This window comes from Podarcis muralis, chromosome 1 (genome assembly GCF_964188315.1).
Source record: "Podarcis muralis chromosome 1, rPodMur119.hap1.1, whole genome shotgun sequence".
Classification (NCBI taxonomy): domain Eukaryota; kingdom Metazoa; phylum Chordata; class Lepidosauria; order Squamata; family Lacertidae; genus Podarcis; species Podarcis muralis.
Window position 1 is genome coordinate 9,301,309 of NC_135655.1, and position 17,624 is coordinate 9,318,932.

Here is a 17,624-nt window from a genome sequence, read left to right on the forward strand (position 1 = left end):
GGGTTATTTGTGGGGCATAGGAATTCATTTTTTCTTCTTCAAAATACAATCTGGCCCACCACATGGTCTGAGGGACAGTGGACCGGCCCACGGCTGAAAAAGCTTGCTGATCCCTGGCCTAGTTCACTGTTGTCTGCTCTGACTGGCAGCAGCTCTCCAGGGTTTCAGGCATGGAAATCTTCCCTAGCCCTACCTTTCAGCAGCTTTCACTACCATTGATCATGGTATATTATTATTATTATTATTATTATTATTATTATTATTATTATTATTATTTCCTGTGCCACAAATGACTAATGAATGAGCAGTAAAATTTTTTGTCAGCTAGTAATGCCTGTGTATGCTTGCAACCCTGTATGCATGTGTAAATATTGGCCTTCTCTTCTTCCCAGAAAGGCAGAGCCACTGTCTGTTTAAAAAGCGGTCTCTGGAACCTTTTGCCAGCTGCACTCTGGCAGCCCCATCGCTGCTAAGGGTTTGGAAAGCCCCAGAGACTCTGTTCTCCCCCCCCCCCCGACTACTTTTTCTTAAAGCTGCATTCTGCAGATTTTTGTTGTGTTTTGTGTTTTTGGGGTGTGTGGGCTGTTCATTGGCCTTTTTCTATAGGCTTTTAATGAATTTATTGCTGGGGTGTATTGTATTTCCGTTGTGAGCTGCCTTGGGCGGGTTAGTATCCTTATCCCCTGAAAGCTGGCATAAGAATATAAAAAAATAAAGGAGGTTTTGTCAAGCATTCCTCCCAGCAACCCCCAATCACTGTCCGCTTACTTGGCTGTGGGGCAAAGCACACCTGTTAGATGTTATCCTACTTGAGAGCTCTGCAGGCATAAGGAACTCTGCCCTTTATGGAAAAATGTCACTCTGCCAAAGGAAGCAAGGCTACACCTGTTGCGGTCACTTCCTATTGTCCAAAGAGGGCCTATTTATATCCCTGGCGTGCGGGAGAGGGGAAAGGGTGCGGGGGGGGGGGACGGGGACAGAAAGACCCAGTTGTAGCATGCCGGCCTCCCCCTCTGTCCCTCTCACAATTTCAGGCTTGCAAAATGATTGCTGCAACAAGCTTTCTGGCAGGGAAGTGTGCATTGATGTTGGAACAAACCCGCTGCCTCCAGGACTTCTTCTAGATGAGACCGGCTTTGGTTATTGGGGTTGAACAGGCTGCGGCCAACCATTTTCCTCTCTCTCACCCCCCACCAACACACTCCCGTTCCCCTTTTCAGGCTGGGACAGTTTAGCCAACAATGTCTTTGTAGTTATTTGTCCTGGTCTTTAGCGCTGGCATGCAGCCTGAGCGAAATGTACGGCAGTGTTGCTCAAACAGGGCTTTGCTGCTGCTAGACAACGGGGGGCGGGGGGGGGGGGAATCCGTAACCTTTCATTCTCTTTCACTTGGATCCCACACCTGCAGACACGACATTTCAGCCACGTATCTGCAGTGTGGCAGGTGGTGGTCGGGTGCAAGTATTTCCCTCGGACTTTCTCTGCACAATCTCTCGGCCCTTGTTTCCCAGCACTTTTCTTCCGTGACCTTTTCCTCCTCAGCTTTCTATGGGAGCTTAGGAAGAAGCCTCCTTATGTAGAGTGAGACTATTGGGCCATTTAGCTCTGCAGTCGTGTTTGGAGGACACGCGAAGCCAGACCGTGTCTTGGCATTTACCGAGGTAAAGGTAAAGGGACCCCTGACCATTAGGTCCAGTCGTGGCCGACTCTGGGGTTGCAGTGCTCATCTCGCTTTATTGGCCAAGGGAGCCGGCGTACAGCTTCCGGGTCATGTGGCCAGCATGACTAAGCCACTTCTGGCGAACCAGAGAAGTGCACGGAAACACCGTTTACCTTCCCGCCAGAGCGGTACCTATTTATCTACTTGCACTTTGACGTACTTTCGAACTGCTAGGTTGGCAGGAGCAGGGACCAAGCAACGGGAGCTCACCCCATTGCGGGGATTTGAACCGCCGGCCTTCTGATCGGCAAGTCCTAGGCTCTGTGGCTTAACCCACAGCAATTGCCTTGCCCCAGGATTTTTAGGTCAACGCAGTAGCTTGGAATGGTTGTTTGTTCATTCATTCCAAGGGCCAGCAACCTTTTTCAGCCATGGGCCGGTCCACCGTCCCTCAGACCATGTGGTGGGCCGGACTATATTTTGAAAAAATAATAATAAACGAATTCCTATGCCCCACAAATAACCCAGAGATGCATTTTAAATCAAAGCACACATTCTACTCATTGAAAAACACCAGGCAGGCCCCACAAATAACCCAGAGATGCATTTTAAATAAAAGGACACATTCTACTCATGTAAAAACAAACTGTCCGTGGGCCGGATTGAGAAGGCGGATTGAGAAGCCTTAGGTTGCCTACCTCTGATTCATTCATTCATTCCATTTATGGCTCGCCACCCATATAATATCCCAAAGCAATTTCACAATAAAAGCATCAGCAATGAAAAAAAATCACAGCATTTAATATATATATATATAAATTCTGTGTTGGCATCTGTCTGTCTCTGGAAACAATGGAGGATTGCGCCTTTGGGGGTGACGTAAAACTGTTGGAAGGTTTCAGCACCTGCTGTGGCTGTAGAGTCCGATATGGGAGAGACATGTTCTGCTGCAGCTGAGGCAGACGAAGGCGTCCGGTGCTGCTGCTGCAGATGCACCATGGCGTATCTTCTCTCTGCTCCTACCAGCAGTAATTCCTCCTCTGGTCACTCCTGTGGATTCACAACCTGTCTGTCTGTCTCCAGGCCCTGCAGTTGTCTGCAAGGGATTCCCACAGGGCTGTTGCCAGCCTTCATACGTCACGTTCGCAGATATCTTCGTAAAGCAGAGTTGGTCTGCGAACGTACCTGGTACCAGAAGCCAACTTCCCATAGAGCACGTCTTTGGATACTGACGTCCAATATAAAAATAATTTTTAGAAGGTTTGGTTAAGGAGCAGACACCTTAACTGTGATCCTAAGTTCAGATGATCCGCTGTGATAGGTGTTGGCTAAGCTCTCCTCCCACTCTGACCTATTAAGCCTGGAGAAATCCTAGTTGGTAAAAGCTGTTCCCTCCTTGGGTGCCAACCTGCTTGTGTGGTCATGGTAAACTCAGTGGCGGAGCTTCATGCTCTGGCACCGGGGGGCGTAGAGCAGGCAGGGGCGGGGCTGGTGTGCGTCCCGGGAGCGTGGCATGCATCCTGGGGGCGTGGCATGATGCCTGTGGGGGCAGGGTGCCCAGCGTGGGTGCGTGGAGCAGCCACGATGGCACCCCACTGGGATCACGCTGCCAGGGCTGGTGCGCTCCCCCCGCACTCCTCTTCCTCCGCCAGTGGGTAAACTCTATTCTGGCTTACCATGATGTGTGAACCAAGCCAATATTGTCTACACTGACTGTCAGCGGCTCTGTAGGCCTTTCCCAGACCTAAATGCCATTCCTCCACCAACCTTTTTTCCTTTCCTTAAAAATAAATAAACCTGAAGTTTAGCAATGATTTGCGAAGTGTGCAAAACCACTTGGTTTCCATACATTCGTCCTAAGCTGTGTGGAGATTTCCTTTGTAAAACAGGGATTTCTGACCTGCCCAGCATTGGTTATCTCATCTCACCCCTCAACCCCCAGGCCAAAGTGGCTGTTGTTGTTGTTGCTGCTGCCTTCGTTTGTAATAGCCTGAGTACACGTATTTCAAGAAGTTTTGCTTCCTTCTGAAAATCCAGTCCAACTCGCTTGTTCTGACCTTCATTTAAAACTAGTCGTTGTCGTTCATTTCCTAACCTTGTAGACCAGGGGTGAGCAGCATTTTGTTATATGGTTGGGTCAGCCTTTTCGAAATCAGCCGCTTTGCCTGCTTATCTATTGCGCATAACAGCCTCTTGTGGAAGAGGAGCTTGCCATCACTCCAGCGCAGCCTCACAGTCAATCGCAATGTGGTCTGTGATTGTTTCTTTAGACTGCACACCTTGGTATGCTCCCTCTTCATTTATTAATTCATTTATATTAAACTCCATTTAATTCCCACTTTTCTACACGTTGCATTCAGGTTGGCTGGCAAGGGTAAGGGTTTGGAGGAAGTAATGATTCTGAACACCAGTTGCTGGAAATTGCAGGAGGGGAGAGTTGCTCTTGGTTTCCCAATGGAGCCTCTGGTTGACCACTGTGAGAACAGGATGCTGGACTAACTAGATGGACCATTGGCTGGATCCACCAGGCTCTTATGTTCTTAATGATGTGTGGACAGCCCAGTATAAATCTACCACCATGACAATACTTAATGCACCAATGACATGTTGCAGAATTTGCTTTATTTTATTAAATTAGTATTCTGCCCTATACCTGTAGATCTCAGGGTGGTTCAGAACATAAAATCGCAATATTTAAAAAACCAGAAAATACATAATAAAAACAAAAACAACCCAATAATTCCCCCCTTCCATGACATATTTTAAAAGGGCATTGGATGTCCATCAGCCAAAGGCCAGGTGAAAGAGGAACATTTTTGCCTAGTGCCTAATGAAGCCACCAGCCTAACTTCCCTGGGGACTCATTGCAGAAAAGACTCGTTCTCGTGTTGTAGGAGGGCCTCAGAAGATGATCTCAGGGTCCAAATGGGTTCATATGGAGGTATTATGGTCCTGAGCCATTTAAAGCTTTATAGGTTAAAACAAGGATTTTGAATCGGGCCCGGAAACGAATTGGTAGCCAGTGCAGTCGGACTAGGATCAGTGTAATGTGCTCAAACCATCTTGCCCCCGTAAGCAACCTGGCTGCTGAACCCTGCACTAGCTGAAGTTTTCAAGCCATCTTCAGAATGCACCCACGAAAAAGCCCCCATTTCGAAGGGCCCTAAAGAGCAGGAAATAAATGCAAGAACCCTCAGCAGCAACTATGTGAGGCTGAAGTGGCACCCCCCCCCCCTTCTTTCTTTTAAAAAAATCAATAGAGCACCAGTTTCTGCATTCAGCTGTTTTCTCTCTTTCAGCTGTGAAAGCTGCGTGGAGCTGCTGTTTGTCCGAGGGGCTGGGAACTGCCAGGAGTGCGACACCCCTTTGCGGAAGAGCAACTTCAGAGTGCAGCTCTTTGAGGACCCAGCTGTTGACAAGGAGGTGGAAATCCGGAAGAAGGTGTTGAAAATGTTAGTGTCACAAAGGCCCAAATAAGGGAGGCCGCCTCCATTGCCCCGCCGGTCAAGGCCAGATTCCCTTTGGTTGTGCTTGTGGAAGGGTCTCTGTTTAAACTGTTTGCCGAGTTGATCTCCAGAGATACAAACCGAATATAAGAAAGGCATCTTTCGGTGGAAACAGACGAAAAGGAGATTTTGATGGTTGCCAGTGATCTCATCACCTGCTTGTTATAGAGAATATAGTTAAATTGCACATATGGTTGATGACTGCATACAACGACACTCCCAGTTCTTTAAACAGGGTTGAGAACTTTTACCCCATGGGTTGGAAGATTTAAAAGCTGGATTGTCAACATTCAAACTTAGAGGAACCCCTAATGTCAATAATTAATTTACAGATATTTGTGTTTTAACAAGTGCTTATGAAACAGCTTTTTAAAATATAATAGACATCAGTTCTAACTGCATGGTTGGCCCTCCAGATGTTTGAGGTTACAATTCCCACCAGCTGGCAGCAGTCCAGAACATCTGGCAAAGGCTTCTCTAAGCTTATCTTACACTCGAAATCACAGTTGTCTTAGTGGTGCCATACTGCCCTTCGGATCTCGATCCTTGCTGTGCTTTCTTGTCTTTCAGGAAAAATATTTTCCCTAGCTTCTAAACCGGCTGTGTTCTGTCTCTACAGTCAGAGGCACTTTATTTCTGAATTCCAGCTACTGGGAAATCACAGGTAGGGAGAGTGCTCTCGCACTTGGGACCTGCTTGCAAGCTCCCCATGTGTCTCGCATGTGACTGGCCACTGCGAGTATAGGATGCTGGACCGACTGGGCCTTTGGCCTGATCCTGATCCTGAAGTTGCTCAAGAGCTCAGTTCAAATGCGCCCAGGGCGCTTGGACCCTCAGGAAGAACGGTGAAGCATCAGGCGTCATCATCTTGGCACGATTGCATGCAAGCATAATGCTGATTTCATTTCATCTTCTCTCACAGATACAACAAAAGAGAGGATGACTTCCGCAGTCTAACGGAGTATAATGATTTCCTAGAAGAAGTTGAAGAAATTGGTAAGTCCTAATGCTTGCATATTTGATGCATGGTGTGCTTTCGTCTCTCGCAGGCCCTGCAGAATATTAAAGCGGAATCTCTTCCGTCGGGTCTCTATCTTGGTACCCAATAGTTATCTAATTACTATCTCTTTACATTTTTTAATCGGAAACTCTTCAACTGGAGCGCCGTGTCTTGTCTCTAGCTGTCAGGAGCCCATCAATTGATTGGGAGTGGGTGCGAGATGCAGGGAGCAAATTCACCCAAAGAAAACGCTTTGTCAAGGCTCTAGGGATGCTGAAGAAACAGAGAGGGTGGGGAGATCAAATAAAAAAGAAAGGGGGATCTGTGCTTCCATTGGCTTTGTTTACTGTGACACAAGCCATATGGCCCCTTTTTCATCCTCTCACTTCTTCAAGTACAGTAGCTTGGAGCGCTTTGAAGCATTTGACCTTGCATACCACTTTGGGAACGGGTTTTTTATGGTGCTAATGTAGAGCGAGGGAGGCTTAAGAGCAGGCCCGGATATCTCTCTCTCTCTCTCTCTCTCTCTCTCTCTGCTTGGATTTCAGGTCTACAGATGCCATTGCCCGAGGGCTCTCTAGCTTTGGTGGGGGGCTCGTACTTTTTTGGGGGTAGGGCAAGAGAGTGGCAGATGAGTTGAATATGTTGGCGAGAGAAGAGAAATCAGCCGCGCCAGAGAGTTGCCGGGCAGATTATTTGGGGAGGTGGTGGGCAAGTGAGGTGAAAGAGTTGGGTTATCAGAATGGTAGAGTTGGAAGGGACCCCAAGGATCAAATACTCCAACCCCCTGCATTGCAGGAACCTTTTGCCCAACATGGGACTCAAACCAACAACCCTGAGATTAAGAGTCTCATGCTCTACCAGCTGAGCTATCCAAGGATATAGTTGCATAATGCAGGAGTGGGCAATAGTGGCTGCTTCCGGGTGGTGGAGCTCCCTTCTGAAGGAGGCTTGACTGATGTCCCCTCTGCTTTCCTTTCATCAGCAGGCAAATACTTTTTTTGTTTAGACAGGCCTTTGGCCACTAATTGGCTGTTGCGGAAGGGTATTTTAATAGTGGGTGTTATATATTTTATTCCCCTTTTGCTGTGCCTTTAAAGGTTTTTTTTTTTAATTCAGTGCTACTTTTAGTAGGGAAACTTTTTTATTTTTTGTAATTGATTGGTTTTTTTATTTATTTGATGTATCAGTTTTTAATTTATGTTGTGAGCCTCCATGTGTCCCGCATTGGGGAAACGTGGGGTTTAAAACAAACAAACAAGCAGGCCAACAAACCAACCAACCAACAAACTCAAAAACACCCAGGGTTTGAAATGAAATTTCCATTGCGCAGAAAATGAGAACAGACAGGAGTGTTCCTTATAATGCATTTATTTATTTATTTATATAGAACCATCCATGTACTTTTGCTTTCTGTCCCAGGGTCAGTGATTTGGGTTTGTTTTTTTTAAAAAAAAATGTTGAATCGATTCCCCACCATGCAGATTAGACTAATTTGCGTAGGGTAATTTGCAACAGAAAATTGTCAGATTGCACTGGAATTTCCCCCCCTGATGTCCCAGGGAGTGAATTAATTTAGTTTGTTTATTGTAATGTTAAGAGCTAATCAGTGGTGGAACAGACAGAAAGCGCTGGACTGTCCTTCGCTGGAGGTTTCTAAACAGCAGGTGGAGGGCCATCTATTGGGGATTCTTTAGCTGTGATTCCTCCATTGCAAGGGGGTTAGACTAGATGACCCTTGGGTCCCTTCCAGCTCTACAGTTATATGATTCAACTTGTATTTTGTGGACTGCCAAACTTGTCCCTTGCTGTATTTATAATTGGCACCTGTTCATTGTTACTAATGAACTTACGAAATGGAAAATTTTCTATGGAAAAATAAAGCAGTGGAAAGTTTTCTGTCCCACATCTCTACCGAGTGTTAAAACCTTTTTGTTCCAAGGAGCATTAAAGGATTAGCTTTATTAAACTGTGTGTTTGCTTCATTGGCTTACCCTGGGTTGTGTCCCCCCCCCCCCCCGCCCCGCTTTTTTATTATTATTATTTATTGGTTCATTGTACTTTTTTGTTGTTTTCCTCTGCTTTTAATCGAAAGATTCAGAATAAAAATGTTGTAAAATAAAAAATATGCCTGGAGAAGATGTAGCCAGCTTTTCATTTAGGGGAAATCTCCCTAGCGGCTGAGAATATTGTACAATCGTGCCAGCCTTGATAGTGGTAGGAAACTATATCATTAAAGTCGTCAGGGCGTCTTGGGCAAGTGACTGTGGGCATTGTTTTTGTTGTTGTTTAGTCATTTAGTCGTGTCCGACTCTTCGTGACCCCCTGGACCAGTGCACGCCAGGCACTCCTGTCTTCCACTGCCTCCCGCAATTTGGTCAAACTCATGCTGGTAGCTTCGAGAACACTGTCCAACCATCTTGTCCTCTGTCGTCCCCTTCTCCTTGTGCCCTCCATCTTTCCCAGCATCAGGGTCTTTTCCAGGGAGTCTTCTCTTCTCATGAGGTGGCCAAAGTATTGGAGCCTCAGCTTCACGATCTGTCCTTCCAGTGATACTAGTGCTGCCAGAGTAGTTATTGCCCATTATTGGAAGTAGGGCTCGTGACACCTCATCCAACACCATTTCAACCATTTCAAAATGATCGAGCTGGCAATGTATTGCGAAGCACAGCCATCAAAACTCCAGGGGGCGATAGAGCTGCGAGTCCTCTGGCGGCTGGATGCCTGCCTTCCCTTTTGGCTACCTTTCCCCTCTGATGGTGGAACAGTCCCACTCCTAGCCTCGGTGCCTCCCTGTAACCGCGGAGTCTCTACTCAAGGCAGGAATCGTGGCTGGGTAGCTCCTTCCTTTTCCCTCTCTCTGTCTAGGGAGGAGGAGTAGGAGCTCGTGATAAGGTCTAACAACAAAATTTTCAGGAGTACAATCCAGTTAGTAGCAAAAAGCCAATGCATCTTCAAAACTACCTTGACTCCAGCAACAGCCTCACCCCGGTGTCCTGTAAGTATCTTGGACAACAGAAGCCGCCTTTGCAGCTGGAGTCAGTCCAAATCCTACCCTCCCAGGCCAGACAAAACAGGGGGCAGGTCTTGTAGGACTCAGTGCCAATTGATGGGCTCCCAATTTTTGCCAGCCCCAGCCAGCATGGGCAGTGGTTGGCGACGCTGGAGTCCAGCAACGTCTAGAGGGCCACAGGTTCCCAGACCCTGTTTTTAGCGCCACGTGGAGTCCTGTTAGTCCCTTGCGTCACCTGACAACTTGTGAGTCTGTAAGCTGTAGGTGCCTTGCATAGAAGCCCAGTGGCTCCTTCTTCTGGCGAGGTGACACAGACAGTGAGGTTGTCTGGAACTGGGTGCCCAAGTCTTAAATTTGAGGCCTGGGCTGCAGTAGCAGGTGGAAAAACAGTGCAGCTTAGAAATACAGTAATGTAGGAAGTTGCCTTATACTGAATCAGACCACTGGCTTCTCCCCTTCTGCTTCACCCTATCTTCTATCTATCCAATCAGAACCATGACAATCTAGCTTAGTATTGTCCACACTGACTGGCAGCCACTCTCTAGAGTTTCAGGCAAGGTTCTCTCCTAGTCCTGCCTGGAGATGCAGGGCTTTAGCCAGATGTTCCACCACTGAGCTTGTGGCCCTGAGCTACGCCATAGTAGTTCACCTGCAGTTCTAGCATCACGTCGCTCCCCTCCCTTTTTGGATAGTGGCTTGGAAAATGCTCCTTCCTTTCAATTCAGAGCATTTTTCTTTCTCCGCAGAAGAAAGCCTGGCTTTTCAGAAGTGGGATTGCTATTCAAAGAGCAGTAAACCTTTTGGGCTTCAGAAACAATGGGCTTTTTGTATTATATTTTGACAGATGTCTAAAGGCAGGCCAGTGTGTAAGCCCAGCCAATAAGAGATGGGCCAGGAGATAAAGAGCGGCTGCACACTAGTCTATTTTCCTTCTTGCTCTCCCAGCCCCTGTGGGCAGGTTCTTGTTTGGAAACGTACAGTATGCTTCTGTCTGAACGCAAAAGAGAGGCTTCTTTAAAATCCCTGCAAAACAGCCACCTGCTCATAAGAACATAAGTGGAGCAGCCTTGTAGCTGGATCAGGCCAGAGAGGCTCATTCAGTCCAGCTTCCTTCTCTCACAATGGCTAACAGGGTGCCTCTTCTGGGAAGCCCACTTACATATTGCACGTGGGTACAATAGTCCAATCTCACTTATTGCACATGGGTGCAACAGTCCCATCTCACTTGTGAACCTCAGCGACAGGTATCCAAAGTTTTTCTGCAATGTAACAAGGCTTGGCTTAGTATTTATTTCTTAAAAATGCTTTTTGGGCGCCCAAATGCCACATTGGGGGACGCGGGTGGCGCTGATGGGTTAAACCACAGAGCCTAGGACTTGCCGATCAGAAGGTCGGCAGTTCGAATCCCCGCGACGGGGTGAGCATCTTTTATACAGTTATTTAGTTTAGAGAAATGTGGGACACGGGAGGCGCTGTGGGTTAAACCACAGAGCCTAGGACTTGCCGATCAGAAGGTCGGCAGTTCGAATCCCCGTGACGAGGTGAGCTCCCGTTGCTCAGTCCCTGCTCCTGCCAACCTAGCAGTTCAAAAGCACGTCAAAGTGCAAGTAGATAAATAGGTACCGCTCCGGCGGGAAGGTAAACGGCGTTTCTGTGCGCTGCTCTGGTTCACCAGAAGTGGCTTAGTCATGCTGGCCACATGACCCGGAAGCTGTCTGCGGACAAACGTCAGCACCCTCGGCCAATAAAGCGAGATGAGCACCGCAACCCCAGAGTCGGCCACGACTGTACCTAATGGTCAGGGGTCCCTTTACCTTTAATGCCACATTCCCTCTTGAGCAGCTCTCTGGGGTGGTGGTGTCATGCTAACCGTGGGTTAGGGTGACACTTAACTGTTGTATACTAGGCTACATTCCAGCGGAATTCAGCTTCTGAGCTTGAGGTTCCCCAGCCCTGATTTATGTCCCCCTCAAAAGAACCTGTGTAGAAACTGAGGCTGACAACGGGTACTCCTAGCTTAGAAAAGAAAACATAAACCCCATTTGAAATAGGAAGAACCCAATTTTTTTAAAGTACCAATCATACACAAATGCTGGCAGTCTTATATCCCATTTCATACATAACCGCAAGTGTTGTCTGTCCGTTTCCAGCCAATGGCTCTGAATGCTAGCCAGTGGTATCCCGTGAACCATGAAACAGGAAAATCCCAAGCACCCCCTCCCTCGCCCCTCCATTAGTACTAAGCTGCTGAGCTGTTGGCTGCCCAGCCCTTCCTTGACATCAGAGAAGCTAAGCCAGTGAGGTCAAGGGTGCCAGGGCAGCGAAGAATACACAGGTCACGAGACACATAGGGTCAATGTGGGAGGTTTGATGACCTGGCTTATGGTCTGTGGACAAGCTTGTTAAAAACCTGAATATGCCAGTTAGGAACTGAAGATGAAAGCATGTCGTTGCCTTCCTATTTGCTAAAGAAAATAAGTGCAGTTCAAAAGGTTTGCTGCTCTGCTTAATGCAGATATCAAACGTTGAATTTGAATTTGTGTCGCGCACGCTCAAATCCTTTTGTGATTGCCTTTTTGTGAACAATTGTCTTGCAACCAGGATAAACTAGAAAATTAAATACATCTATATGTATAATCAGTGCTTTTTTTCTAAAAAAAATGTTTAGGGGCACTCTCATTTTCCTACTCATATTGAAATACTGCCCCTCAATGAGGCCAAACTTAGATTCACAAAATGTTTAGGGGTATGTGTACCCCTGCACCCCCGAAAATGTATAATTATGCATGAGGTCTGTTGTTACTTAAATCTTTTCAAATTTCGGGGTGCGGGGGAATAGTAGCAGAAATTAAGATTTCTGATGATAGAAATGGAGTCTTAATTTTAAGGTGGGAATATATTTTTTTAGAAAACATTGTCCTTGAGTAAAAGTAATGCTTTGTTATGACTGCTGTTTAATATGTATCTTCGCTTCTTTTCTTCACCCCTCTCTTCCCCACTGCTAATTTATAAAACGTTGATCTAGTGTTCAACCTGACCAACAACATTGATGTAGAAAATACAAGAAAGAAGATGGAGATGTATCAGAAGGAAAACAAGGAAGTCATTCAGAAAAATAAGATCAAACTGGTAAGTTGCCTAGAGTTGGCTTTTGTTTTGTTTTGTTTACAGTTCTTTGGATTATTTGCCAAAAGAAACAACGGCAATTTTTTAAATTAAAAAAAACCCCTAGTTCTGTCCAGTATACAAAATAGTAGGCTTGCTAGAGCAAAAAAGTCTTGGTCCGCTATAGACTGTCTTCTGAATGGGTAAAGTAGTGGCTTAAATAAAGCAAGCTAAGTTTGAACAAATTTAAGGCATGTTCTTTGGGCTGGAGAACAAAAACAAAAATTATATGCAGTGGGTTTTTTAAATTTTATATGCAGCATTCTGAGTCTGTCTTGTAATTAGAGCAAACACAGGAAAGCTGTGCTGACACCCATATTCAGAATGAGTAAGGAGACATGCGAGGGAGTTGTGCTTCAGTACCTGTTGCTGTTTTGCAAGTCTGAAGCTTAGAGTTTGGATTTGATATCCCGCTTTATCACTACCCTAAGGAGTCTCAAAGCGGCTAACATTCTCCTTTCCCTTCCTCCCCCACAACAAACCCTCTGTGAGGTGAGTGAGGCTGAGAGACTTCAGAGAAGTGTGAGCAGCCCAAGGTCACCCAGCAGCTGCATGTGGAGGAGCGGGGAAGCGAACCCGGTTCCCCAGATTACGAGTCCACCGCTCTTAACCACTACACCACACACATCAATCTAAACATACTGAGGAAGGGGAGACAGCAATTCCCTGGCTGCTTTAGAGTATTTCAGACTCAGCTTAGTTCTGATGCATTTTGTGTGTGTACATGACCTCTGTCACTTCAGCTTGCAAGTGGGTGATGGAGGGGACCCAGTGAATTCTACTCAAAAAATAATTTTAAAAATCCCTTCACATAGAGAACTAGCATCTCAGGCTGGATTCTCCCCCTGGATATGCTAGCTTTCTATCTGGAGGAAAACCTTTTTGCTTGTTTGTGTTGAGTTGCATTCCATCATGTTACCCGCCCGGCCAGGGTGGTCTGAAGTGGTGCAGCCTAGGCGCAAATTCACCACCTCTGGAGAACGAGCCTTTGTGATGTTCCAAAACATGGCTCAGTCAAAGGTTTGCTCTTACCATTGCATAGCTGTCAATCGTCCCTTATTTGGCGGGAAAGTCCCTTATCCCAGCGCTATGTCCCACTGCTGTCCCTTATTGATGATGTCCCTTAAATTTTCCGGGTTTCAAAGGAAGCAGCTCCTCTCCCTCCCTCCCTGCTGGCCAGGGAGGAGGGAGGCTCCAACTGTGTTTCTTGGCTGCATTGCTCACCCAATGAGGAGTCTAAGAACAACTGGGGGGTGGAGCTTGCATGCCTTGTGCTGATCAAATTGGCCGTGTTGCCTGGGGACTCGCCTTTGCTCAGCGCTTCCCAGTGGAAAGTTTTCCTTTCCCAGCGGAAAGTTTTCCAACGGTGGTTTTCCTTGCTGCATCTCCTTTGCCGGGTTGCTGCGCTGTGGGAACCACCGCTTGAGGCTTCGTTTGGTTGCTGGCTGGGCTTTCTGCCTTTGGCTCGGAGGGTCTCAGGAGTTGAACATACCTGTGCTGGGAAAATCCCTTATTTTGGCTGCTGTTCCCTTATTTTCGAGGCTGCTGGTCCCTTATTTTCAAATCTGTAAGTTGACAGCTATGCCATTGTTTTTCTGCTGCAATGGTCCTTGTTGAAACACCCTTTTCTTTGGCTTCACCTCCCAAGTGCTCCCTGTTTTCTCTCTCTTAGTCTCGAGAGCAAGAGGAGCTGGAAGAGGCTCTGGAGGTTGAGCGGCAGGAAAGCGAGATCAGGCGGCTTCTTATACAAAAGGAGGAGCAAATGCAACAGATGCTGAAGAGGAAGAACAAGCAGGACCTTCTTGATAAGCTGGTAGGTGATGCAGCACCCAGAAGGGCATCTCAATTACTTAATACGGAAATGGGCAGATTCTCTCTCTCTCTCTCTCTGTTTGTCTGGCTTATTCCTATATCATGCCACCAAAGACAAATAACCCTTCTCCTAGGTTCCACTCCCAGAAAGATGATGTTCCCACACTTAGAGTGGCTGGGGAAACTCAGCTAGATGGGTGAGGTATAAATAAGTACATTATTATTATTATTGCCATGCTTTGTTCAGTCACTTTTTGATGGGACATCCACATAAATAATAATAAATAATAAAAATTTTATTTCTATCCTGCCCTCCCCAGCCGAAGCCGGGCTCAGAGCGGCTAACAACAGTAAAAATAACACAGTTTACATAGAATTACAATCAATTAATTGAAATACATTCTAAAATCAATTCATTCTAAAATCAATTCAGAGTCAAATTAATGGCAACCATTGGGCTAGAGTTCTATGAGGGTTATCGAAGGAGGGGGTCACACTGTGCCTTGGCCAAAGGCCTGGTGGAACAGCTCTGTCTTGCAGGCCCTGCGGAAAGATGTCAAGTCCCGCAGGGCCCTAGTCTCTTGTGATAGAGAGTTCCACCAGATCGGGGCCACAGCCGAAAAAGCCTTGGCTCTGGTTGAGGCCAGCCTAACCTCCCTGTGGCCCGGGACCTCCAAGATGCTTTCGTTTGAAGACCATAAGGTCCTTCGTGGGACATACCAGGAGAGGTGGTTCTGTAGGTGCGAGGGTCCTAGGCCCTATAGGGGTTTAAAGGCTAAAACATGACCACCAAACTCCAATGATGATGATTCTGCATTTCCCCTGAGGATCTCCCTTTTCGCAGACTGCAGCAACTCTGATTTTTTTCCTTCTTCCCCAGAAGAATGGGTTGCACAGACCATAGCAGGATGTGCACACAGCAAAACTGCAACACGCCAGATATTGTGGGAAGTTGATCGCAATTCCTTTTGCAGATTGCAATGGGAGAGCGGCAATTAGATTGCATTAGGAGCCACCCATCTGGCAGTGGCTCTTTCTGTCAGTTTGTACACACAGTTTGTCTCGGTGCGTACGTTTTGTATCCCACCCTTCCTCCCAAGGAATTCAGAGTGACGCGTGTCTCCTTGTGTTTTATTCCGCGCAGCAATCCTGCAATGTAGGTTAGGCAGAGTACAGAGGTCGCTCAGCAAGTCTCACCACCGATGGGGGTTTAAACCCCCAGTCTTTCGGGTCCAAGTCCTATACGGTAACCAGTTATCCCACACTGGCTCTGTGGGCTGGAGCAGGAGAATGACTGATTTATTCTGGAGACTGGCTCTTTTTCTGTCTTTCGCTCTCTGCCACCAGAGTAGATATTCCGTCAGTCTGTCAGTTGTGTACAGGGCTGGCCATCGGGCTGTGTCAGATCTCTTAAAAAACACACCTTGGCTACTCTATTGGCATCACGGCCCAACCTGAATTTTCATTTTGGTCACATGGTTCCTCCATTGCACCCCATAATTTTCACTTCCCCCTTCTCCTCTCCTCTGGGTCTCTTGTTACGAGCCCACCAGCTGGATTTCACTTTCTTCCTGTCTTGCACCCCCTCCTCCCAAAAACCCAACAACACTTTTTATTGTTTTGCTTTAATAGTCCTATCCAATTGTTGATGTGTTTTTATTTCTGGTCTGCTTCCGTTCTTCCTTTGGGAAGGCTGAGCACCTGAACTCCTTATCTGACCCTGAGGGATAGCCACTGAAACGAGAAGGAGATTTAGTGTCAGCTGATTTAAGAGGTGGTTTTATTGAGCGGGAGGCTATACCCAGGGAGAACCTCGCTTGGGAGCAAGGGGGCATGTGGATTTTTTTGTTTTTTAAAGGGGAGGTATTGTATTTTTTAATTATTCCTGGGCCACGGGCCTAGATATTTCAGCATGCTCCACTTCTTGGATGTTGACAGAAAAAGGAAATCCTGTGTGGCCTTTGACCTTGCAGGCAGCAGAACAGTATAACGTTTTAAAGACCTTGCAACCTGCTCAGGGTCTGGTAGCTCTCCCTCCTTCCCTTCTTCTTTTCCTAAGTCTATAGTCTCTGTCACTTCTCCTGTATTATCCAAGTGGGTATTGAGCGTATGGATGCACTTAGAGCCCAAAGAGGTGGGTTAGAGGGCAAGGCAGGAATGCACACTATGCCTTATGCAGAGTCAGAACATTCATCCATTTGGCTTAGTTGTGTCCACACTGACTGGCAGCTGCTCGCCAGGTTTTCTTTTTAAACATTTTTGAAATTCATTTTCGCTTTTAACATTTATCACCATACATAAATCATGATCATTTTACAAAAAGGATTCTCGGAATCTCGGAACTTCCCTCCATGGTTTCCCCAGATCCTCTTTTCAAACTGCATTATATCATATTATCCATATTTTCTTAAAACTCAGTTTTTATCATAGTTCTCACTTCATTGCAAGTGTTTTCACAATCCTGCCAATGTTTTCAGTTGTTTCAAGTAACCTAGAAAATTTCCCCATTCTTTGTTAAATTTATTGTCCTCTTGATCTCTGGTTTCCCCAGTCATTTTTGCCAATTTGGCATAGTCCACCACCTTTATCTGCCATTCTTCTTTTGTAGGTTGATTGTCCTCCTTCCATCTTTGGGCAAGTAGCATCTGTGCAGCTGTTGTAGCATACATGAATAGTCTCTTCTGATCTTTAGGTATTTCTAGACCTAGAATTCCTAGTAAGAAAGCTTCAGTTGTTATTTTTTAACGAAGGTAACTCTCCAGGTTTTCAGGCAGGAGTCTTTACCCAGCTCTGCTTGAAGATGCCAGAGGTTACTATGGAACTACAGTCCTATTCACTTGGCAGGGACTTTGGAAGTTGCCTTACCACTGGTCCATCTAGTTCAACATTGCCAACACTGGTTGGCAGCGGTTTTACAGGGTTTTGGGCAGGGGATATTATTCCCAGCCCTTCCAGGAGATGCCGGGATTGAACCTGGGGACCTTCTGCATGCAAAGCAGATGCTCTTACCACTAAGCTGTTGCATTTTCTGCTCATCTTGTAGGAAAGTATTGGGGAGGTCTAAGCAAACCTCTCTCTCCTCAAAACTGTCAGGTTTCATAGATTGTATATGCATGGTGCTAAGTACCCCTGGCAGCAGAGAGCAGCCTGGAAATCTTAGGCCCACAGTTGTTTGGCCTAGGAATGTTGGCCTGGCATTTTCTTCCTTACAGCCACCCCAAAAGAGTAGAAGAGAAGAGAAGAGTTTGGATTTGATACCCCGCTTTATCACTACCCGAAGGAGTCTCAAAGCGGCTAACATTCTCCTTTCCCTTCCTCCCCCTCAACAAACACTCTGTGAGGTGAGTGGGGCTGAGAGATTTCAGAGAAGTGTGACTAGCCCAAGGTCACCCAGCAGCTGCATGTGGAGGAGCGGAGACGCGAACCCGGTTCCCCAGATTACAAGACTACCGCTCTTAACCACTACAC

The 17,624-nt window shown here is 46.6% G+C and overlaps 1 protein-coding gene across 2 annotated transcripts in view; it reads left to right on the forward strand.

Annotated features, from left to right (window-relative positions):
• Nucleotides 1-17,624, forward strand: part of MNAT1 (MNAT1 component of CDK activating kinase) — a 139,497-nt gene that overhangs the window by 34,332 nt on the left and 87,541 nt on the right. For both annotated transcript variants that reach the window (XM_077922380.1, XM_028739599.2), the window contains exons 2-5: nt 4,960-5,112; nt 6,089-6,162; nt 12,205-12,308; nt 14,017-14,157. In XM_077922380.1, coding sequence (XP_077778506.1) covers nt 4,960-5,112; nt 6,089-6,162; nt 12,205-12,308; nt 14,017-14,157 — 472 coding nt within the window. The remainder of the gene's footprint in view (nt 1-4,959; nt 5,113-6,088; nt 6,163-12,204; nt 12,309-14,016; nt 14,158-17,624) is intronic.